Source organism: Neodiprion lecontei, chromosome 5 (assembly GCF_021901455.1).
Source record: "Neodiprion lecontei isolate iyNeoLeco1 chromosome 5, iyNeoLeco1.1, whole genome shotgun sequence".
Lineage (NCBI taxonomy): Eukaryota > Metazoa > Arthropoda > Insecta > Hymenoptera > Diprionidae > Neodiprion > Neodiprion lecontei.
Window position 1 is genome coordinate 7781555 of NC_060264.1, and position 24140 is coordinate 7805694.

The following is a 24140-nucleotide window of genomic DNA, read 5'->3' on the forward strand; positions in this document are numbered from 1 at the left end:
CTGTAAAACTTTTGCAATTTAAACTTCTTCCTCGTATACTCGCGGTGTTTATATTTTACGTATATAATTCATTTCGAGCATTGACCGAAAGTTTAATTTTTACCTCAAATCACACACCAATTATTTACGTAAATTACACAAAACCAAATCCTGCAGCAGCGGCAACGGATACAATCCGAGTTGTACCTAAATTTGAGCGTACAAAAACCATTTCACATATAATTAACAGGGTGTTGACAAATTTTTGGTGAAAAAACAATTCCCCGACATTTTCTCAGTTCTGGTAAGAAAATATTATGTACAAAAAAAAATCAGGTTCAACCAATTTGTTTTCCAAACGAGAAAAAGTTAACTTTGTTACCTCGAAACATCATTTCTAATTTTCCGTGAGAGAAAACTGATAGTTTTAGTTTTTTCCACGACGAATTAATTAAAAATCACATGTCGTAAAAAAATATTCTTCAAACGTGTTATACATATATATATATATATATATATATATATAAGTATAATGTATGTAAAACTGGCCAAAGCTCGCTTCACATTACAAAGATGGGACAATTTCACAAAAGAACGCGATTTTATCCCCGTGGCTCAGACTTCTATAATATATATATATATATATATATGTATGTATGTATGTATGTATGTATGTATGTATGTATGTATGTATATACACTCTGCGGTATAGAGAGATCTTTAAATCCCTCACTTTAGATTTTGTTTAATATTCCCGTCACGCCTTATTTCATCCGAGATTTTCCCTCGCGTGCGTAGCAAACATAACCGTGATACCTGCCATAGGCCTTAGATAATAAAGGTATAGTTATAGTTAATAGATACGTTTTCCAGTACATGTATTATACATATTGTGAGAAAAAGATTAGATTAAATATCTGTCAGCCCTGAATATTTCGAATTAATCTGTATCGATAACCGTCGACACTTTCGTAAATAAATAAATTTCCTTTTCACATTATCTGTCAGTTTTTACTTTCAGACATTAAACTCGGTTAAAATCTACGATGTAATATATAATTTTTTTTTTTTTCCCGGGAAACTTGGGAGAAAAGAAAATTACTGCAACTACGTTCGCAGGTGAAATATGTTTGAATGATTGATTCGATATTTACAATTCAATCGTACCTAATTATTAACATCGTACCGGTAATTTTATCTATTAATTTATTTAGTTAGAGAAAAGTTTGACAAAAGTCATCCGGAAGTAGGGGAAACGGTAAATACGACGGCGAAACATACTCGGTGGTGAAATCCGGAGTATGTGGGTTACGCGAGGAATAAAAGGGAGAAATAAAAGGTGGAAGGTGAGGGTGAGGAGAAAGAGAAAGAGCGAAAAGGGGATCCCTCATAAATCTCGCTAATCCGCACATTTTCGAATAAAATATCGTTCCCGGCTCTTCCCCCTCGACCCTTTCTCTTTCTCTCTTCCCTCCGGCAGGATATGGATACGTATGCAGGATACGACTATCGAGCTCCGAAGGATTTTGCCATTCGTCGACTTGCGCCACGTGCGCAAAAAGTCCGAAGGCGCCGTTACGGCGTGAATATAGCCAATGAACGACCCCCGTGGCGAACCCGCTTGCCAATTATTCCGGAATAAGCTGAGGACTCGCCGCTGCGGAAGTGAATCAGGATCTAAAGGACGAAGGAATTCTGTTATCTGTCTAAATTAGTTCCGGTTATTTGAATTCTTGTAATTTCAATTTTTCTCGCCAAGCCGATCTCGGATAAATTCGGTTTCATTTGACCAAGTTATTGTTGCAACAGTTACGTTGTTCGGTTTTGATTCGTTTTTTTATACGGTGAAAAATTTTTACGGGCAAAAATAGACGGAAAAAAACGAGGATTTTTTCACGAAAGATAATATTTACGTATGTCGGAGTGCGGTTTCAGTTCCAAATTTAAAACGTTCCGAAAGGGCCTTATTCCGAAATATTTCGTGGCGAAAGTCGAAGTGAAGAAACAAAAAAGTTTCGGAATACAAGATTCCAAAAATTCAACTTACGACAGAGCAATGTTCCGAAAATTAAAATATACTCACACAGATTAGTTTACGAAACGGGTGGGTGTAAAAAATCAGAAAAACCGAACGTAAAAATATGGAAAATCCAAAACAAAGAAAGATCAAAGTGATGAAATTTAACCAAATCAGGAATTCACCGAACTGAAGATCTTCGATCATTCGGAATATCGATCTTTTTGGATTTTAAAATCTTCTCATTCTCGCACTTTCGGAAGTTTGATGTTTCGTCAAAGTTTCATTTCTTTACTTTCATTCTGGTCAGCAAAAAATTCGAAACTTATCAAATTCGGAACTTAAACCCCCCGCTCTTCTATGTTTTCCGAATCGAAAATTGCCGATACTTTTGGAGTGACGTCAAAGGTCAACAATAATCACAGACTGATAATTTTATTTCAACAATCGTCGGGTAGTGACGTCAAATGTGGTCTACGGACATTGACTTCTTTCCGATTGAGTCACGGGACTTCGTCATTGCTTGGCATTCGGCACCCACGCGTTCGACATATACATACAAATAAATGAAAAATAATTAGATAATATTTTTACTTCTCTTCAAACGTTGTTTTTTTTTTTTTTTTTTTTCTTTGTTTCTTTTGCTTATTCTGCAATTACCGATCACCAAAACCGAATTTTTGTAAAAAAAATATCATTGTAGTTTCTAATTTTAGGATCGTCTGGAAATTAGCGATCCGTAAGCGAGCCAAACGTATAATTTTTTATTCTCCATTACATATGTGTACATATATACACATAAATACTTGACACCTTCGGTGATTAAAAGTTAAAAAAAATTAGCGACGCTTTCAACGTTTCGTTTCAAGTCAACGTTACCAACTTTAACCTCGTGAAATGGTAGCAGCAGCGCTATTTGTTCTAACTCATCGTCGGAGTTTCATCAATCCGTCTACGTCACGCTGCGTGTTATCCTTATCCACGTTGTACGAGATAAGGTGCAGTATTTTTCCTTTTTGGATGGTAATAAGCGAGAAAGAGACACGCGGTTATGAAATCTAAATGAATAACAGATTTATCGTATCTACGTTTAAACGTGTCGAAATTATACACGTATAGACGCGGTGTTTCATTTTCCTGCTTTCAGTTGCGCTAGCCGTAAGGAAATTTCAAACAAAAACATCATGTGTGGGATTTTCCACGTGAATTCGGTACACGGTTAACCGTAACATTTTTCGATCCCTTTAAAGTATTTTTCCCGTGTTAATATAACTCCTGAAAACATTCGTTAAAAATCTTATCAATTTTTTCAATCACTTGTCCATTACCCGGTGAATTTTTAAACCCAATTTTTTCAAACAAGAAAAGAAACCAAAAAAAACAATCCGTTTTCAAAGTGAAATATTTTCAAACAAGGTTCAGAGTGGAAAGACGTTCTTTTACGTTTCGTTAAATACGTTTTCCTATATTTTTTTTTTTTTTTTCAGTTTCCAAATTTTGTAAGTTTCAAAAGTTATTTAAAGCCGGAGGTCGCGAAAAGAACCTTTTCTGTGATTTATCACGAAATGACAGTTATACCTACAGTAAAATTTCAAAGTTAAAAAAAAAAGAAAAAAAAAAAACAAAATAAAATAATGGATCTTTTTCTCACACAGTCTAACGTAGACAATATACATGCATGTATTGGTCATGTACGCGTATTGTGTCAAGTCTATACACTTGTAGCGATATCTAACAATAAGACAATTTCTATTATTCCGTCGACCCAGTTACGAGATAACGCGCATCGGTCTGAGATGCAACATCATGCTGTCATGCTGCCGCTACGCTGGAAGAGAATTATAACACAGCGCAATATCTCTAAAAACGAGCTTCGGTGCATCCCAATATCGGCCTAATTTGTATTAACATAGAGATGCGATATCTGGTATATATATATACATATATACACGTAATATTTTATACAATCACAAATACTTCCTGCAATTCAATAATAACGTTGAAGAACTTTTCGAGCGATCTTATTTATGCGTATAACGTACCTGATATAGAAATTCATACATGGCTGTGCAGTATTACAAGATACTCGTAAAAATTCGTCGATCAATTGCATGACAATACAGTACGTACGTAGAAATGGAGAAATTGGAACGAAAAGGTTCGACGAAAAACAACAGCAATTAATTACAAACAAAAATAAAACAAGAAGTTAGATTCTTTATCACTTCTTTTGAAAAATTCTGCTACCTATTTCAGCTTGCGATGCATAGAAACTAAACACCTGGGCTGTAATTTGTTTGATTAATGTTTTTAAATTATTTTTCAAACTTCTGACAAACAACTCCAAACAATTAGAGAACAATTGAATTTCAGGTTTGTATGTAGAAACATTCTCGATTGTTGTGTGGAAAAAAAAAAAAAAAAAAAAAATGAAAAATATTACTAGAATAATATTTATACTTAAGAGTATGTAACATACCTGGTTACATTGTTATAAAGTAAACTAACACACACATTTTACAAGAGGCTAATGAATTACAATATGCCGTCACCTTAAGTAACATAATAATTAAAAAACTACTTGTACATCGCATTCCATGGAAACTTGGCCGACGATCACTATCAACACTGGTCACGATCTATAGGATCGTTTATCCACGACAATCTAAAACTGGCTTGAAACCTTTTCTTTAGTCAAATTTTACCATTGTACAATCATTTGTTGCTGACTTTTTTCAAGTTTGAGAATGAAAAAAAAAAAAACAACTCGATTTGGAATTTCAATCTGATTCTAAATTAGGCGTAAACATAAATCTGATTAATCATATTTTCATGGGTAAGATTAATTTTCCTTTTCGCTTGTTCGACTCTTTTAATAATTTCGAGACTATACAAATCACGAAGAGACGAAAGATTGCAGATCGCACCTAAAAAAAAAACAAAAAAAAAAGCTAACTTAAATTCGAGTCAATTTCAGGCTGAAACAACGATGCAAAGATCGTGTGACTTGATCAAATCTGAGATGTGTGGTCAGTGTTGGACGTCAATCGAGTTGGCACGTAATGCTCCACACGTTATATTAATCACAATATTAAGTTACATAAAAACGTTGTATTAAAAAATCTAATGCCAGCATGCCATGTGAGGCGAGAAAGAAGTTAGTCATCTTCGTTTGTCGTCTACATACGTAAATGTATATAACAGAAACTGTAAAGTTTCGCACCAATTAATTAACTTGTTCTAGAAACGTGCGAAACTGTGCGGTAAATCAGAACAAAAAAAAAAAAGAAAAAGAAAGAAAAGGCGACCAACATCGAATTAGAAAGAATTAAATTTTCGTGTCGAGGCGACGAAATCACGTTAATAATAAATATGCTCTCAAATCAGGCTACTGCTTGGTGCCTGAATGATATTGCAATACCTACGAATATATGTAATAAACAACCCACAGGAGAGTACGGATGAAAAATGTGGAAAAGTTTAAACGATACAGAGGAAGAAAAAGCAAAAAAAAAAAATTAAAAACTAAATCATACGAGTGTGTCGGATGCGTGAAAATGGTTTCGAGGGATGACAAGTTTGAAACAACTAGAAATTATTTATCCTCCGTAACGGTTTCGAAGTGAAAATAGTTATGCATAAATAATCCATGTACATTTTAGAGTTCCTTAAAAAGGTAATTTTTGAATTTCGACTACATCCCCCCCCCCCCCCCCCAAATTGGCTCCAAATATTATTTCAACTCAACTCTCCAGAGTTGATTACCCCCATTTCACCCTTTCCAAGGCGACATTTTCGGGTTCTTTGGATCACTGATTACGAATCTAAACTCGAAATTTCGAAATTCAATATGGCGAACCAACATCCCAAAAATCACTTGGTATTGCCATATTGGGCCCGCCATTGACTCTAAAAATTTCGAGTCCAGATTCGTAATCAGCGACCCAAGGAATCTCTTTGTACCAAATTTCATCGAAATCAATTTGGTGGATTCAATGTTTCCTTGAAAAGTGTTAAATGGAGAAATCAACCCTCTTTGAGAAGTTTAGGAAATTATTTTTGAATTACTTGGAGGAGGGAAATTCAAAAATTACGTTTTTAAGGACCACCCTATCATACATGCCATGTGTTCATTAACGCCTAATTCTGGATATCTTGCCATTCTTATTTTTCGCGAACGACAGCTAGGTGTGAGTAATGAATGTACAGGCAATGGATAGAGAAAGAGACTACTGTGTTTGCTGCAAAAATAAACAATGCCCAGAACCACCCTCTCGCATTATGCAGAGTTTGGTGTATATGTATGTATAATGGTAAGGGATGAGCGGTCGTCGAGCGATCGATCTTAATGGTTGTCGAGCACCGAGAGTAAAAACGGAGAAATTTTTATTTAGAACATAAAGATGGCGAAATGATAATTTTTATATCACGTTGACTACGGCGAAGTTCACCTCAAGTATCAAGGACGAATCGTGCCAAACGAAAATTTAGGACCACGGGAAAAATACGTCCGAAACGCTTCAACGATGTCATTTACGCCAATAACTTGGAGGACCTTAAAAGTGATAAAACTCTCATGTTTCTGATCCAATTTTAATGTCTTTGGGTCAAGTTCGTTGACAATCGAGATCTCCGAGGACCTCTACAAATAGTTATCTCCAAATTTACTGTAACGTTAGATTACTTGATGTTTTTGTCAGACGGTTTGTGGAGGTCTGTTGACCTAGCAATTAAATGAGCTCAAAAAAGAAAAAAAAAAAAAAGACCAAGAGTTTCACCATATCGTTAGGTCCTCCAGACCTTTGATTCTTTTCTCACACTTTTACAGGCACTTTATACCTCGTCATCACATCACCCTGGTTCCCATAACGCATCAGCAGAATGCTTCTTCTACCCCTAAACAGCAACTCGCCAGTCTCTTGCATCCTTCCCTCCATACAATCACACTCTCATTGTCAGTCACCTTCCATTCGGCCAACACCTAAATTCACCTCCCTTCCCTTTCTCCTCCACCAAATCTTCTCATTATACTCTTCATATATCTTTTACAATACATCAATTATATACTCAAACATTCGACTCCTCGTTACAAGTTCCTCTCATATCAAATTGCGAACCGAAAATGTACCGTAATAACATCGCGGCTGGGTGTGGATGATGTCGTGATAACAATCATCCACCCCGTAACATTTGTATGTTTTTTTGCAATTTCTTTATTTGTAATAAAATATTGTGTTTCGCTACGAGAATATTTGGTACAAAATGCATCAACAAATTGATTTCTTACAAAAAAGCAACAAGTTTTCTCTCAATGCACCGTCACTGGCGATAATAGCGTTGCTGAAGATTGTTTGCGTCGATTTTCTTTTTTTTTTTTTTTTTGTTTTTCCAATTTCCGAGTCTTGATTCAAACCGTGAGTGCTATTCATCCGTGAATACATGAAGGTGAGTGATACTGCGGAAATGGAAGTAAAGTAAGAAGAGTGAGAAATCGGATTGTGCGAATGAAGAAAGTAAATGTAATTAAATGTGCCAACTGCGACGATGCACGTCGATGAAAACATTCTAATGAGCTGAAACCATTTCCGTACGCTCCGGTGGGTCCGGATCAAAGAAAGGCGATATTGTTCCGAACGAAATACATAGTTCCGACACCCGAAGAAGACAGAGTTACATTATCATAGAGATGCGAACTAAAAGTACATGTAAGAGGTATTAGAACAAAAGTGATAATGGAGAATAGTTGAATTATTGTATTATTTACGAACCACTATGCACCGTGAGTGTGTGCGAGAATGTTGAGTTCTTGGTACACTTGTACTGTCCACCGTGTTTAAGTTTGGCCAAACTGGCGCTGATGGTTGAGTTGGTGGGTGAATCCTCTTGCGTTATCTCTTTTTCATCGATTTCTTGTTGTATCGACTCTCCGTTTCGCGTCCATGCCACAGCGTCCGACGACGTCAGTCCCAAGCACGTGATCTTCCACGGCGTGGTATTAAGAAGGGCGTTTGAGTAACCGATGTACTGGATACGGCCTGAGCTGTCTTTGTTTCCAGACGACGTAATTAAACGAGATGACAGAGAGGGTGAGAGAGAAAGAGGGAGACAGAGACAGGGAGAGGGAGAGGGAGAGGGAGATTCATTTCGTTACGCCGTGGCAAGCCTTTGGCAAAAATGCGCATGCGCGAGTTTTATCGGCTGTTCGTGCAGGCTGGCCAACCCGAGTTTCAGCTGTCAAACTTTATCTGCCGGCGATGCAGTTGATACGAATTTTCGAGGTTAGAATATCAAATAATTGAGGCGGTGACTCGGAAAGGTTTGGAAAGCATTTGTTATTGGGTCGGAAATTTGATTCTTCAAAGAACGGTCGGAACTTAATGCTTATGCTCTTTGAAAATTCAAACGTACAGATTTTGTTCAAGTTGGCCCGCCTGCATCGCAGACAAGAATATCGCTGCGGGAAGATTTTGCCGACCAATGAGATTTAATTATTTGGCGCATGCGCGGTTAATTTTCAAGTTTCAAGAGATTTTCCCGGTATGTGAACATCGAATCAAACCCTTAGTTCGAACATCCAATTTTTATTTTCTAGTTTTACGAGCAGCTGTAAGCGAGGAACGGTATCGAATGCTTTGCTAAAGCCAAACAAAATTAATACTTTAATATGCCTGTCATCAATTTTACGCCTGACGTCATCGCGTATGCATAAAAGCGGTAATTGAATACAGTGACCTCTTCGATACCCCGATTGTCTCGAGTCGAAAGTATCGTTATTATCAATCCAGTTCACGGTTTGCTTTTGCACTAGCCGGTCGAGAACTTTTGCTCCGTATTAGACGTTGAAAGAGGTGTTTTAATTGTTGAGAGTAGATGGAAACGAGCCTTTCTCAAATTTTGCGAAAACGATGATGACTGTAAAGAGAGGTTGAAGATATTTGTCCACGATAGGCAGGAAGCTTGGAGCTTCTTGCAGATCAAAAAATGTGAAATACGAATTAAGTCCGGATGTAAAAGACGCGGAGCCGTGGTTAGAAATAATGCATTCGAGTACTAATTGATTAATGAAATGAATGATTTCAACGAAACGAAATGTGCGCCTATTTAACTGAATAACTAAACTCAGCGCTCTCTATACTCTAGACAAGAACACCGCGAAAATTGACTGGATACTGTCGAATGAAAAGCGTTAAGCTCATCAAACCCGCAGAAGTCAAGTGGAGATGAAGAAATAGAAGGAGGGAGAACGAGGGGGAGGAGGAACAAATTTCTTTGCTGATATTTTAAACAACAACAATAAAATCAAATCATCAGCTCATGGTCTTCATTGACTAGACCAGTGTTTTTCAACCTTTTGGTTGCCAAGTCTTACTCGTGGAGGTCGTGGTTGTAAGCCAGGTAAAAGTAAAATGCACAAACAAAGTTGTCCGAGGAATCCTCTGATTTTAAACATCCTTTGAAATCACTGACATAGTTTCGTTACGTACCTGGAGGGTGGCCAGATTTTTTCTACTTGCTAAGGGGTCGCGAATTCAAGAACGTTGAGAAACACTGGACTTGGATTACATCATAACAACTACGTTTTCATCATCATCTCATTTAACATAAGATCAATTACATACTATACATACACACGCAAACATAGCCTGAACGTTCTTTATTAAATCTCATCTGTAGGAACAATCAATAAACAACACGATGTTAATTAATCAGCAATCATTTTCTAATTGCGACACATTTCTCTCGTTCTACGTTCTGTCACTTATGAACCGCCGTATAACCGACGTTAAGAATCAACAGCAATAAATACACAAAGTTTCGTATAATTTATTCATCATACCATGTTTACAAACAATATAAACAACAGTGTAAATCGTTGTTGCACGGCGGTGTGTATAAAACCACGACTACCACTCGCTGACGTTACAGCAGTCGTGTAACTTTGAACGCATTATTACTGCACGGCTATATTCAACCAGCTTATACACCACCTTCATGATGAACATCGAGCAAACAACCGTGATCATCCTTCGGTTACCCGATGACCACATTCACCATCCCGCTAAAAGCACACCCGGAGTTGACCCTTGGTCAACCCCTCCCCCCCGCCTTCCCGCCCACCACCCAGCCTCTTTACCCTTCACCATTGTCAAACTATTCTGACCCTTGAAAGCCAGACCCAAGAGCCGAGCACCATCGCCACCATGATTAGCAATCCCATCCTGCCTGCGTGAGGCGTTGCATACTTAAAACTACGGACAGTGGGGACCAGTGTACCTAGAGTGTAACATACGAGTGATTCGCGTTCACCGATTTTAGGCCCCGGTAATCCGTCGCGGAATGGGCCCAATCAACCCTTTCGGTCACGTGTTGTTCAACTCGATATTTTCGCCTTAGTATTGTTACTCGGGGGGTTATTGGGGTCGCTGATCACGAATCTGAAGTCGGAATTTGATTATTTCGAAATAAAAGATGGCGGTAACGAAGTGGCGGATGAAGAATCGCAAAAAAAAAAAAAAAACTATCAAAATTCGATGATTCTGGATGAAACTTGTTACTAGGAGGTTTTTGGGGTTACACGAAGTAAAATGGATCATTTGAAATTGTAAATAAACATTTCGGTGGGACGCTGGGTATCCGACTGTAACTGAAAGGGTTTTAAACCCACTGGATTTTACCCGAAAAATTGTGTCGAAAAGAAAATGTTTCTTTCTCATTTAAATAACGTTTCTTTTTGTAAAAAAGGTAAGAATCGTATATTTTCAGATAACATGTGTTCATTAAGTATTGTGAAAAGTCTGAATAAACGATTGACCTTGCAGCAACTGTATATTAAATTGAAAAACAACCCGTTCGTATCGTATCATAAACACCTGCTAGACGAAAACTGTACAGTAGCGCACTTGCAGAACCCAAAACCAATATTGTTTACAGTGTGATTTGATTTGTACACTAAAATATTGATTAATTGTTAGTAAAATGACCAAAACGATTATCTCATTAATTCCATGTTCAATGACGATAAAAAAAACAAATGCAATGATTAACCCATCACGGCTGCATGTAACGATTCAAACTCGATTTCACCCAAGTTTTACAGGGTAAAAACCGGTTGATTTTTTTTTTTTTTTTCTTTCAAGCATGGATACGTTTATACCATTCAATTTAAAGTCGACGGGAAAAATGATTATTACAAACCGATTCATTGGTGATAAACGATCTATAATCTACAAACCGAATAATATATTTTCCTTCGAGTATATTTATATATTATAACGTTAATGCAATACGGATATACAAGTAAATAAAACAAAATATCCAACGGGAATTAATTCGCAATATAATAATTCTATTATACGACGAAACAGCAAGATCATCACCGACTTTTGCTTTTGGCAAACTTAACGGAATTTCAAGTTTTTAACAGTAAGCAATTTGCACGCGTATACAGCGAGGGGAAAACTCTTATCTCTTACGTATCCTCGTCCGTTTCATTGTATGATCAGTCAGTTGACTGTACTAGTAAAGTACGTAATATGATAAATATAACAATAAATGAAGTTTACACTGTAAGTCGCATTTATTTACAACGAACGCGTTAATCGTCATGCGTCAACTGACACCGATCACTCGTTGCACAAACGTTACAAAAAGAAACGAAGAAGAAGAAGATAAGACCAAAAAATCAATGATTAAGATTCAAAAAATATAAAGTATGCAGAATAAAATAAATAATAAAAAAATAAAACGTCTCTGTGGAAAAAAAAAGTACGTACTCTAATTATAACAGATACATGAGTGACGGAAATGAATTTCGCTTTGAAACGTGAGAATCGTGTAAACTAGACCTACGAAAATATCATATTAAATACATCGTGACGCGGGTTACGTAACAGAATCGCTGCGATACATAAACGCGTAAGGAGGAGGTAGAAAAAGCGCGCGAAAATTTGAACGTTATTCGATCCGCTCCGACTTCAATCGTAAAAATGTCTAATAAACGAAAAAGGTAATTGCCGTAATAAAGCGAGGTGGCGTGAAGGTTGAAACGCAAAGACGTGCGGAAAACGCAGGGTGAATTTTTGGCACAAGCGAACGATGCGTCAAACCGCAGCTGATTAACGAGCAAAGGGACGCGGAAGTGACGCGACTCGACTCGACGTCAGACTCCGAAATTCCATTCCATTCCATTCCATTCCATTTCATTCCATTAACGCCTAGGCATAATATCATACAATTTCGAAACAATTCAGGCTGCTTTGTACCGAACAAAGAGGACGAATTTGTGATCTAATTTGAGTAATTTGAGTAATTTGTGCACGTCATATATATGCGTAATATACTCGTAAATAGGCTTTGCAAAATGACTAATGATCAACGAATATGCCAATCCACATTGATATCTGTGTTCCTGCGTGTCGATGTGACGTCACGCTTTTATACCTGTACGTGTATATATAGACAACACATATGTTTCACGGTAGGAACAGAATGAAACAAAATTGAATTGAATTGAATTAAATTGAATTGAATTGAATTGAATTGAATTGCGAGGATAATCGTCGAGAGGAACGATAAAACAAGCAGCTCGACAGCATCCCGCGTTTCATCCTTCGTGCGAATCAAGTAAACCTCGGGGTTATACGTACATACGTGTCACGGTGATTATTATACACTTTAGAGGATGAGAATCAAGGATAGTCTGTGAAAGAGCCTGTCGCGCTCGAACAAAGAAATTATTCATAATTAATATTTATCGTTGTATAAATATTACGACGAAATGATTTTTAATTGTAGGTACGTAAACTTGCGAATTTTGTGGTGAAATAAACGGATAAATTATTTTGACAAAAGAACGGGCGAATTGAGAAAGAAACGACCGGATTTGTTTGAGAGAACTCAAAGAGAGGAATGTCAAAGAAATAACGAAAACGAACTACCGAAAATTCAAATATTGCGAAACCGAGAATAATAAATGTAGGTAAAAGCAGAGATAGACGGAGCATTTTAGAGATAAAGTAAGATCGATAAAATATACATTGAAGATTGTCAAAAATTTTAATTTAAATAAAACTATGCGATCTTTCCTGATTTCATTTTTTTATGGTAGACATTTATCCCTGTTCTGATATCAGTGATATTGCAAAGCATAAACCAGAGCTCTTAATGAATTTTCAAGCACTGAGAAAAATTTTCATTTCTTACAGTAACTAGAAAAATCGAGTAAAACAGGTATCGTTAAAAAAACTGTTTGAGTATTGTTGCGATTACGAAAAACGAGGTACGCCTAACCATTTTGCGCTATCGTCGATCCTTTTTTGCTAATCGCAACGCAAAATCAGTTCGTGCGGTTTACTCTACTTTTTTATTTTAACAAGGCTTTTACGTAAATTTATCGTCGCGCGAGCGTTAAATTTTCGCAACAATTGCAAGAAAATATAGCAACAGCGATCGTGACGAGAAAGAACAGTAACGGATACTAGACTTTCTGGTAATAGCTAGAAAACTAATTTTCATTTTCTACCTAGAAATATATTTTTCGATTCTGGTAAAAAATGAAAATAGTCAAGGACTGAGCGGTAACCGGAACTAATAATTTCTCTCAGCGCGTATAGCAAAATTGGCTCGACGTTATTTATAACTATTGCAGAAATACTAGTCAAAACTGAAAAGAAAAAAAAAAAAAAAAAAACAAATCGAAAAGTACGCGGGAATTATACGTGTATAAAAACACGTTCAGCTCGTCGTGTTGGCGAACTGCGACGATAAATTTTCAAAACTTTGGAATTCCTTCGTAGATAAAATACATATATACGCGTTTTTCCGACTTATGGTGAATATTCCATGTATACTTATATACTTATCACACTTATGCACGTATAGCTATGCGGAAAAGTCTACGATACGTGCAGCAGAGTAGAATTTCGCAACATATATTCGGCAAAGTTTAAACTTACTTTGCGGGAAAGGTTATGCAAGGATAAAGGAGAAGTCCCATGGCTTATGCAAATACTAGAACCGTAACGTGATATACGCGGTGAAACTGCATCGGTAATATATTTCTCTCGACGATTATATTATAGTTATTGTATGTAAAAAGAAAAAACAAAAAAAAAAAAAAAGAAAGAAAAAAATCGACAACTTTCAGTACGGTTTTTGATCTGCTAAAAAATTAAAGAAAATTCGTGAAATTCCGAGGCGAACTTCTTTCAACGCATTCCTCGGCTCGTTTGATGATTCTTATTCGTCAAGCGTCGCGTCGTATCGTGCTTTGAAAAAAAAAATCTTATTGCTTGCTAACCAGGTGAGCTCGGAGAACGTCATCGACGACTATAACGTCATTACATATGCCAAGCCAAACGCGTGAGACGGCACGTCGAAAATAAAACCGTGAATGGTTCTCACCAGTCGGAGTAACGTCCGGAATCTGCGTAAGTAGTTCGACTTGACCCTTTGATTCATAGTGCTGTAAAAGTATTCCCGCCAACTATTTTATACCTATTTTTTTGTATCTTTAGAAAATTTTTTTAAAGTTTAAGATTTTACATAAATTACAAGTATTTTGCGTCACCGATTACGAACCTAAAAATTTCATTTCGATCGAATCCGGAGAAAAAAAATCTGTCCATGGATTTTTCGGGTCACTGATTGCGAATCTGAAATCAGAGTTTGAAAATTCAGCATGGCGAATCCAATCATCGATCCCGAAAACACCTGCATAAAATTTTTTTTTACCGGATTCGATGAAATTTCAAATTTTCGTTCGTCATGTTCGATCCGCGTTCCTGAATATTTTAAATTCGATTTCATATTCGCTATCAGCGATTCCAAAAACTATAGAACACCATCTTGTTGTCTCAAAGTGTTAAACGTACGGTATTATACGAGATGGAATATTTAAACCGTGAATTAAAATATTTCCTAATTTATAACAACTGTTATTATCAGTATAATTATTGTTTTATTTTCCTTCTTTTGTTGCTTCGTCGTAATTATCGCTCTCCTACGTCACCATTGGCCAACAAAAGCGAGCCACGGACAGGCGATAACGAATTAAAATGAGAAACAGAAGAAAAAAAAAAAAAAAGAAAATCGAGTGGGTGTTTATAATAGAACAAAAGTGGAGATATCGTATACATAGATACATGGAAGATAATAAAAAAAAAAAAAAAAAAAAACGTACAAAAGAAAAAAAGTGATACCGTGAGTTAACAATAAAGATTGCAGAAACAACGACGACGAAGATAACGAGCCTCGTCACTCGTGAAATAATTATCAACGTACTCTGTTGTTGATTGATATTATACATCCATATCATAATCTTTTCATCCCTTGAATAATAAATAATATATACTACCGTGAGAAGATTCGAGAGGAAAAAAAGAGAAAAACATATAACACGATGATGATAAAAAAAAAAAAAAAAAAAAGAAGCGAAATAACGAAGTGAAAACAATTAAATTTGTGTTATTCGAGTAGAAGATTTTCGCGTTTTGCATCGAATTTTTTTTTTTTTTTTTTTTCCACTGACGACAACGATCGTTTTTCACCATTGCAATTGTTCGTTTGCCGCGTGTTTCGACGTCTCGACGACGACGACGAAGTCGAGAATATCGTACAGCCAACGAAACGCGTGACACGGCGTTTTATTTTATTTTCACACGTGTTTACACAAGGCGATCTTCTTTACGATCACTCCGTTTATACGAGAAAAGAAGAAGGTCGCAAACGTCGTCAACGAGACGATGTACGTGTCTACCTATATTTCGATTTATTCATATTTCTATTTTTCATTCCTTTAAAAATCCTTGCAAGGATCTCTGCACGTATGTGCGTATAACGTGTGTACGATTGTGTATATATATATATATAACACAAGTTTGAGAGATGAAATTTTTCTCTTCAAAATCTTTCGTCGCGCGTTATTTATATACCGAAGAATTCAATATTTTTTTTTTTTTTTTTTTCTTTGTCGCGAACCGAGGGGGTTTATAAGGTAAATCTTCTTTTCCACATTCAAATTCGATAAATTTCCCACGCCGAAGTTGAAAAGATAATACTGCGCGTTGGATAGACCGTGAGTTTTTTTTTTTTTTTTTTATATATATACTTTTTTTATATTTATTTTCTCTACCGTATGCACGTAGAGAGAGAGACAGAAGAATCTTGTAAGATATAAAACATCAAGTATAAACTTGACTTAAAAAAAAAACGTCGATTTACGCCACGAAGCTCTGTTACAAGCACGTAATAAATAATATCAACGCGAGTGAATTATTTATATATATAATTAATAAACATTGTTATTAAATGTTTGCGAGCGTGAAATTTTTTTCTTTCTGTTGCCAATCTCGCATTATGTACCTAATAATTAATTGACTTTAAATTTGAAATATAATTTTATAGAAACGCCGAGTACAACAAAGCAAAGAAATCGCACGATAATTTTTCAACCACATTTATCTTGATATAACCTATAATTGTATTATGCGGTTAATCTATACATACGTATGCCTACTTGCGTAGCTATATAATATTATGCGTTACATTTAATTACAGTACAGTAAGCCTACATGGAATTATATATGATTATAACCACTGCCAAAGAAGCCTATGCGTCGTTATTCAAAGTGAGAAAAGCCGATGAATAATAATCGTTAAACAGCGTGGAAAATGATAATTCCCTTATATTTTTAATATTTACAAATGGTGGCATAACTTATAACACGTGTCAGTAACATATCGTCGAAACGGTCGATTAACGATGATAAGTATTAAAAAGACTGAAGCAAAAGAATCGAAGCAATAAGATGAATAACAGCGACGATCAAATGTTCACACAAATTTCATCATTCCCTGTGAAATTTAGACGTACAACATTGATTCTCGACCGTTTCCTCGTTATTTCTCTCTGCATATCGGAAACAAGCCTTTTCGGATAAAGTAAAAAGTTCATTTAGTCGCAACGCGGGTGTAAATTCGTACGAAAAACCCACGTTTACTTCTGTTAACACTTATGCATATATGTGTGTGTGTGTGTGTATGTAATAGACGTACGAAATACATGCACGCATAAGTTAATCCGGTAAATTTTACCGCGACAAAGAAGAAGCGAGGTTCAAAGTTTCAATTAACGACACTTACGCGTGTGCAGCGTGATGATACGATGATCGTCACTCCGCACGTATTTACATGTACATATGTACCGTACGTATATTTATGCGTGGAATCAGGTTTAGTCACACATTTTCTCTTACATATTATACACACTGTACACATGCATGAAAATAACAAGGAATGCGGGGTGTGCGTGACGGGACGAGTAATCGATACGCACACACGACAGCGAGGTATCGCCGAACACAAATAAATCATACATTTATACACACGCAAACAAACACACACACACACACACACATATAGATATATGTTTGCGTAAGTCTGAGCGTGTTTGTATAACAAGGTAAAAATTGTTTGGAACATGGAGAGGGAGAGGTGGAAGAGAGGATGAAATTTAATTAAAGACAACTCGAGAGCAGCGCAAGCGATTCAGCGATTAGCGAAATAAATGCGAGTGAAAAAATATGCGATTGACGTAAAGGAGAATAATAATGTTGCGCTGTGAAGACGATGCGCGATATGTGGCGTGGGAAACGTAACGGAAGAATGAATGATATATATATTTATGTACCGATAACCGTTACACGTGTGTAAATGACCCGTCTAATAGCGGCAGCGACAAAAAATAAAGATAAAAAAAAAAAAACGACGATGGAAAAGAGAAATGAATAAGTGAATAAACAGATAGATCGAAGAGAAACAGAGAACGAGAATGTAACGACTAATGCGTGTCGGACATCATCGGTGATGTTTTCTCATATCTTTCTTATCGGCAAAACTATGGACACGTTAGTCTGTACAATCGCAGACAGATAATCGTAAATTACGAGTTTCAAGTTCGAAGCAACGTCACTGCAACGATGCACGTTCAGAAAAAATCGTTAGTTCGCAGCTTCGTGATTGTCTGACAATGGGATTTAATTAATCGTAAAGAAAAAACAAAAAAAAAAAAATAATAATGAACTAACAAAACATGCTCGCGATTTCTAAAGGCAAATCATTGAGAGTCTTCCTAAGATAGCCCAATAATGCATTTTTTTTTTTTTGGCGTATGTTTCGTTACGTTAACGTTCCTAGAAGTTCAGCCTCGTCGATAATCGATAACAATCGATGCGGTTAGACAAAATATGGATTTACACCTATAGATATGTTACATGTATAGTGTGCGTATGTGAATGTATGCACCGGGGGGGATAAACGTACGAAATGTCAGATGATACAAAGTGATGTATATGTGGATACGTCAACACCTAAGCAATGTCAAATATAGCGATGGATAATAAATACGCAGAACGGATGATTTTGCTTGCTTGGATGCGTATGCGGGGAGAGATATGTGTATACGTATAATTCATACATCTATTGTACAGTTGATGTGAAAAATATTTGCTGTTTTTTTTTTTTCTTTTTTTTTTTCCTTTCTTACACCAGTCGACCCGAAATCAGAGCCATCGGAAAATGATTCGAACCTGGTTGAATTAGCGGTGTAAAATGTAATACATGGTATACCATACTCGAGAGATAATATGTTACATATTTATTTCATAATAAGAAAAGTAATAAGCGAACCGATCGGCGAACAGAGGGCCGGTGGGGGTGGATGGGGTGAAAAAAACGAATCGACTCGCCACATCCCCCCCCCCCCCCCCCAACGCCGCCACCCGCCGTCACACACACACACACACCTCGACGCCGCGAACAAAAACTCCGTAGATAACACATCGGCGGAGATTATAAATAACACCCCCCCCCCCCCCTCCCCCGCCCAGCGCCACGGCTTTCCTAGAATGTGTGCAAAAGAGGGTTTTAAAGCGTTATTGGTTGGTAAAACTCACCTGCTCCGATCGTCAGAAAATTGGCTAAAAATAGCAAAGCGAGCAGAAAACCAGCCTGTCTTTCCATCTCCATGTCCGTGGGTTTCCTTCTTCTCGTAGTCGTTAGCAATGAGTTTTTCTGCACACGCCTGTTAGGTACGATACGTATAGTTGGAAATCCGGGGAGCGCCTCGGGTTTGCGCCTCTCTATCTCTCACCTTCGACGTTTAAACTCTCACTACGCTTGCTTCTCGTTCGTCTCTTCCCACGGTAGAGATACGCTCGTACGTTATCTATCGCCCGGAGTTTTTTTTTTTTTTCTTATCACCGCTAGATCACCATCGGTAAACGAAAACGTAACACTACGTACGTTTGACTAGATTTCAAGCCAACGTAAAACATACACACGGATCTCTTCGATTTATATTCACTGCTCCCTGGCGGACAGCAACGATCAAACCCCTTACAAAATGGCGACCGTCTTCTGCTACTAGCGATAGCAGCGCTGCGCTCTCTCGGCCGCTGATCGCCGCAGGGGCGTAGCCAATCTTCCGATCTTCGCTTTGTCCCTAGATTTTCCCTAGATTTTTAAAACGCTTCGACACAATCCGCCTCGCTCTCGTCTCACGCTGTCAAGTCTTTTACGAGTCCACAATCAGATCAGCGCGACTGATATATCCGAGGAATTGTTCATTGCGCTCCGGTTAGATCCGGTTTAATTTTAATTCCTACGCCCCTGAACGCGAGCACCGATGTCACGTGGTTACGTAACCAGACTGACTGACCGCGGAGCGCATGCGCATATTCGATGCCCCCTTCCCAAAAATTCAAACGTCATTCGAGCTCCGCGAGAAATCTCCACTTTCAGGTTAATCGCTCCTGGCATTGCAGCTGACTCGAGTATTGACTGGGAGAGCCAGCAGTCAACGGTCGACCGAACGCCGCCTATCGCCGTAATCGCGAGATGGCGGCACTAGCGACGACCGCCGCGCCTCTCGCGGACCAATTTCGAACTCCCCCACGACTACTTCCCTCTCCACTCTCAGGGTCCATGCCCTTGCTCAACCGCCGCCGTTATCCCCGTGTGGATCGCTGCGAAACGGGGCGGGATCGTCGATGCGGACATCGTGACGCCCGGCGTCGCGTCGCGGCGCCGCCGACTTGTAGGCATCCAGTCGGGCACTCTCATCTCTCATATTGATTGGTTCACTCTTAAGAAGGGGGCTGCTTGTTAGCTTTGTTCCGAAACTGACTGACTTACTGACCGACCGAATGATTTGGGCTGCCAGTTTCGGTTCGACACTCTCTGTCCGTTCTACCTCTCACAACCTCTGGCTTCAGATTTACTCGGGAAAAAAAAACCCGGCCGAATTCCTCGGCCTACCGCACTTTTCTTGCTCTTCAATTTTTTTTTTTTCGCCTAACCCTCGTTACCGACAGAGGCTTTGGCCAATAGACGGAAGGGCTCGAGGCGAAAGGCTTCCATTTCTACCCGAGGCCTGACCCACTGCCAAAATACCATTTTAACCGCTATGAATACACGCCGAATTTGTTACGCCCGTAGCTCCGGGACGCTCCTTGGTACATACCTACGATTGGATGGAAATGGCTCTAGACAAATTCGATGATCGAAAATTTGCAGTTCACGAACGGGTCTTCAAGTTGATAGACGCTTTTTATAACACCTCAAAAATCTCATATATATATATATATATCTATAGACTGCAGTTCCTGTTCGTTGCAGGCTAATTCCGAAACAGCGACACTTCTCTAGGCAAAAAGTTTAAAACTTCAGTTTGCTAAGTCGTAAAGCTAATATTCCAAGTCCACATCTTCGAGGCAACAAAGGAAGGCGGAGAAATTTCACTAGGATAATATAACTAGATAATGTTGTAAATGGATCAATGGAAGAGAATGGCTAACGATGAATCAATCGAGATATTTTTATGTATCAACCAAATTTTCACCTTCGATGAGTTTACAAATTATACCCAAAAGTCACCTCGACTGATTTCCGGCCGATATCCAATGTTTCTTAATTGTTTTCAGCACCTTCCGATGCACTCGCTAACGATGTGGTTTCCATCCTCTAGATTTCTGAGACTATTTCCAATCTAAGTTACTGCTGATTTTTTTATATATACTTTTTTTTTTTTGTTTTTTTTCTTGTGAAGCGGAATTAGATATCAGAAGCTTGTCGCAGCCGTGTCTTCGTATACCGACGTTTTTGTCAAAACACTTGGCGGCAAACATGTCGCGTCGTAGAAAAAATGTCGCGATATTGTCGATGCTGGGAAAGAGGAGCTTCTGAGAAATGCGGAAAATATCGTTGAAATTGGTTAAATATTTGCGAAGCAATGTGATGCCGAAATTTTAAACAGCCTCGACACCTTATACGTTGAGGTAGCTATTTTTCAAATTGAACAACACACGAATCGTGTTGAAACAGGCTAAGAGGAAATTCGTGAACCACGGGAGCGGCGGGAATAAATATTTCATGCAGATCGCATCAGCGCCAGGTTGACGAGATAATAATACTTGTTCGAAAACACGTTTTCCGAGGCCCCTCAAAAACCGGATTTCACACGGCGGACTTGTCCCGATATTTCTGAAATTGAATGACGGTATAGGGTCTGTGAATATTTATTCACAGTATTTGGACAAAAGATTGCGTCTCGGCTCCAAGAGCTGGTTATTGACTAACGTTTTGCGTATATGTATAACTGCTATCCGGCAGGAAGATACTTGACGATGATAATTTTTTTTCATGGCCTTTCTTCATTTGAAAGAGGCCGAAATGAATACTCACGTTAATTAATTTAGTATATTACATGGGGCATAATGGCCGACATAAAGAATCGGAGAGATAGAGGTGGAGGAGTATGACGGAGATTCACCGCCCTATGGAATTATGTGTATAATAGAGATACTCTCAGCCCGGGCTGATTGTAGGTGGATATAGGATGGAGAGGAGAGGGAGAGAGATAGTCAGTTGTACAAGGTTCGCCGGAAACGGTGGAAGACCTACGTTGTTATAGGTATATACGTATACAAGAAACGTGCAGCGCCGCAGTCGCTGGCGGATAAAATTGGCGAGTCTATTCGCGAAAGTAGGACAAATTCGAGTCTTTTCAAGCATGGCAGCCGGAAGATAGGAATCTTAGCGTTTCGACGTCGGGCTCGTCTGGTTGTTTCAACAATTCCAGAGATAATCTCGTCCCCTTTCCGGCGTCGTAAAGCCGAGCTGCCCGGAAACGCGAAAACAGGAAAATTGCTGATTGGCTGCGAAACAATCGCGCCTATCCTCATTCGCCTTTCAAAAACTATCCCGCAACATCCCGCGGGCTATATACGTGAGTCGATTATATAGCGCAAAGCTCCCAGGATGAATCGTTCTTCCAGAAAGTTTTTCCCTCGGTCCCCTTTAGGTGATTTTCGAATTTCTCGCATCAAACCCGAACCACCGTCTGTATACAGTAATTCCCTCTGGGAAGCGGTTGATTCTTTCTCACCGGTCCCGAGAATATCTTTTTTTTGCAAGAAGAAAAGAGAGAAAAACTTGCTAATTGCAGGTGAGAGTTCGCACGGGAGTCCCGAGACGAGGGGACGGAAAGTATTGGGGAAGAAATCTCGAGCGGAAGAAGTCGCCGGGTAGCAAATGGCGTCTGTTCCGGACGGGGCGAAAGTCTCTCAGATTCTCTGCTGCAGAATTAGTCGGCGTCGCAACGAGGAAAACGTTCGCCGTTTCCCGTCTCCGGGAATAGCCAGCGCCGGTGAATAGAGAAGACATTCGAAATTGGGAAACGGGAAACGGGAAGGTGGAGGATCGCTGCGGCTGACAATGAGAAACCTGGTCCGCGTCGCGGGGACGGGCAACAATTCGCAACAATTTCCCTCGGGATTAAAACCGTTAATCGTCCTGAAAATAAACGTTCCAATGATGGGAGGGGAGAGTAGAGGAATCGGCAAGAAATCCCAGTCGCTCTTTGTTAACTTTCGCTGATGTCTTAAACCGTGCCTGCAACGCATGCATGTACAGGCTGTTTTCGAGCAAGTGCCGCGGTGTGTTGGGTTGCCTACCGTTAAAGAAAACAATTATCGGTAATACAGATTTACCGAGTTATCGGCAGGTAGCAAGTTTAAAGTCCTCGCGGACGAGCTCGAACTGCCCGTGTTGTTAAGTTGTATGGATTTTGCCGAACGTTTGTTTCTTTCTTTATGACTTATGCTGAAGCGTTCAGTGATCGCGTTCCAGAGTTGCGTTAAAGTGATTGTGTAACTCGACTTGACTTAAGGGATTAGGACTCCGTAGGTCTGTTTTACCGATATTTGTTCCCCTCAGTGGTAGGCAACCCAACATACTGCGGTGATTACTCCGAAACACTTTGTATAATAAAACTGCAAATAATTTCAACAAAGGGTCCAGCCGAGGAGGTAAATACACCTCGAAATGTTTGTTCGTTCCTGATGCTGTCCCAGCTCACGTGAATTATAAGTGGTAAAAAAGAAAAAAAAAAAAAAAATTGGGAAACACCACGAACTCGACCCGATGCAGAGTAAAGCGAGAAGTGAGGGAGTATTGTCGCACAGAAAATCTCCGAGATGTCCTCATTTCTCCTCGGACAAATTTTCATGAATTTTTCAACACCTGTCCGCGAACCACCGCGCGTACCACGTTGGGAGACTTTTCGACTCGGGAGTATTATGCGTGCGAAAAGAGTAGAAGGGCTGATACGTGAATAATTAAAATGGCGAAAACCCTGTTTCCCGATTAAATAATAACGAGATATTCGAGAATGTCTATTTTCAACTTCGGCACAATCTTCGGCGCGTATTTAAACCGCGGTAAATAAGAGGAACGTAAAAAAAGAAGATGCATGATTCCGAAATACTTTCATCCCCGAAGTGATCACGCCGTATTGCACGGAACACGCCTGCGAAGCAACATTTTTCTGAAAAATTCTTAACAAGACTCTGGAAGAACGCGAGCTGGTGGGATTTAAAAAATCGTCGTTAGAAATACGCCACCTGCATTTGAATTGTGAGAATTTCGTAGGGTGAAAACTTGCAAAGCTTAACAAATCCGGGGCGGGTTCAGGGAGGGCATAGTTTATGAGCTCCGAAGCCTTTATACGTGGTTTATCAGCCGTACAGGGATCCCGGAAGCTGCCCGCGGGGGGCTTCGTGGGTGTTAAAACGCACGTACAGTGCAC

The 24140-nt window shown here is 38.7% G+C and overlaps 1 protein-coding gene and 1 long non-coding RNA gene across 5 annotated transcripts in view; one reads left to right on the forward strand and one right to left on the reverse strand.

Annotated features, from left to right (window-relative positions):
• LOC107220114 (basigin) overlaps positions 1-19414 on the reverse strand; it is a 42704-nt gene extending 23290 nt beyond the window's left edge. The window contains exons 1-3 of one of the 4 annotated variants that reach the window (XM_015658576.2): positions 19146-19412; positions 18949-19076; positions 7765-8040 (exon numbers count right to left, since the gene is read on the reverse strand). In XM_015658576.2, the coding sequence (XP_015514062.1) occupies positions 7765-8040; positions 18949-19021 (349 nt within the window). In that variant the 5' untranslated portion in view covers positions 19022-19076; positions 19146-19412. Of the gene's footprint in view, positions 1-7764; positions 8041-18682; positions 18764-18948 lie in introns of those variants that run through there. The other 3 variants (XM_046740786.1, XM_046740785.1, XM_015658584.2) reach the window with 3 other exon arrangements.
• On the forward strand, positions 8818-10565 carry LOC124294640. The gene is made up of 2 exons (XR_006904564.1): positions 8818-9023; positions 9137-10565. It is a non-coding gene; the product is annotated as an uncharacterized LOC124294640 (long non-coding RNA).
• Positions 19415-24140: the final 4726 nt, after the last annotated feature.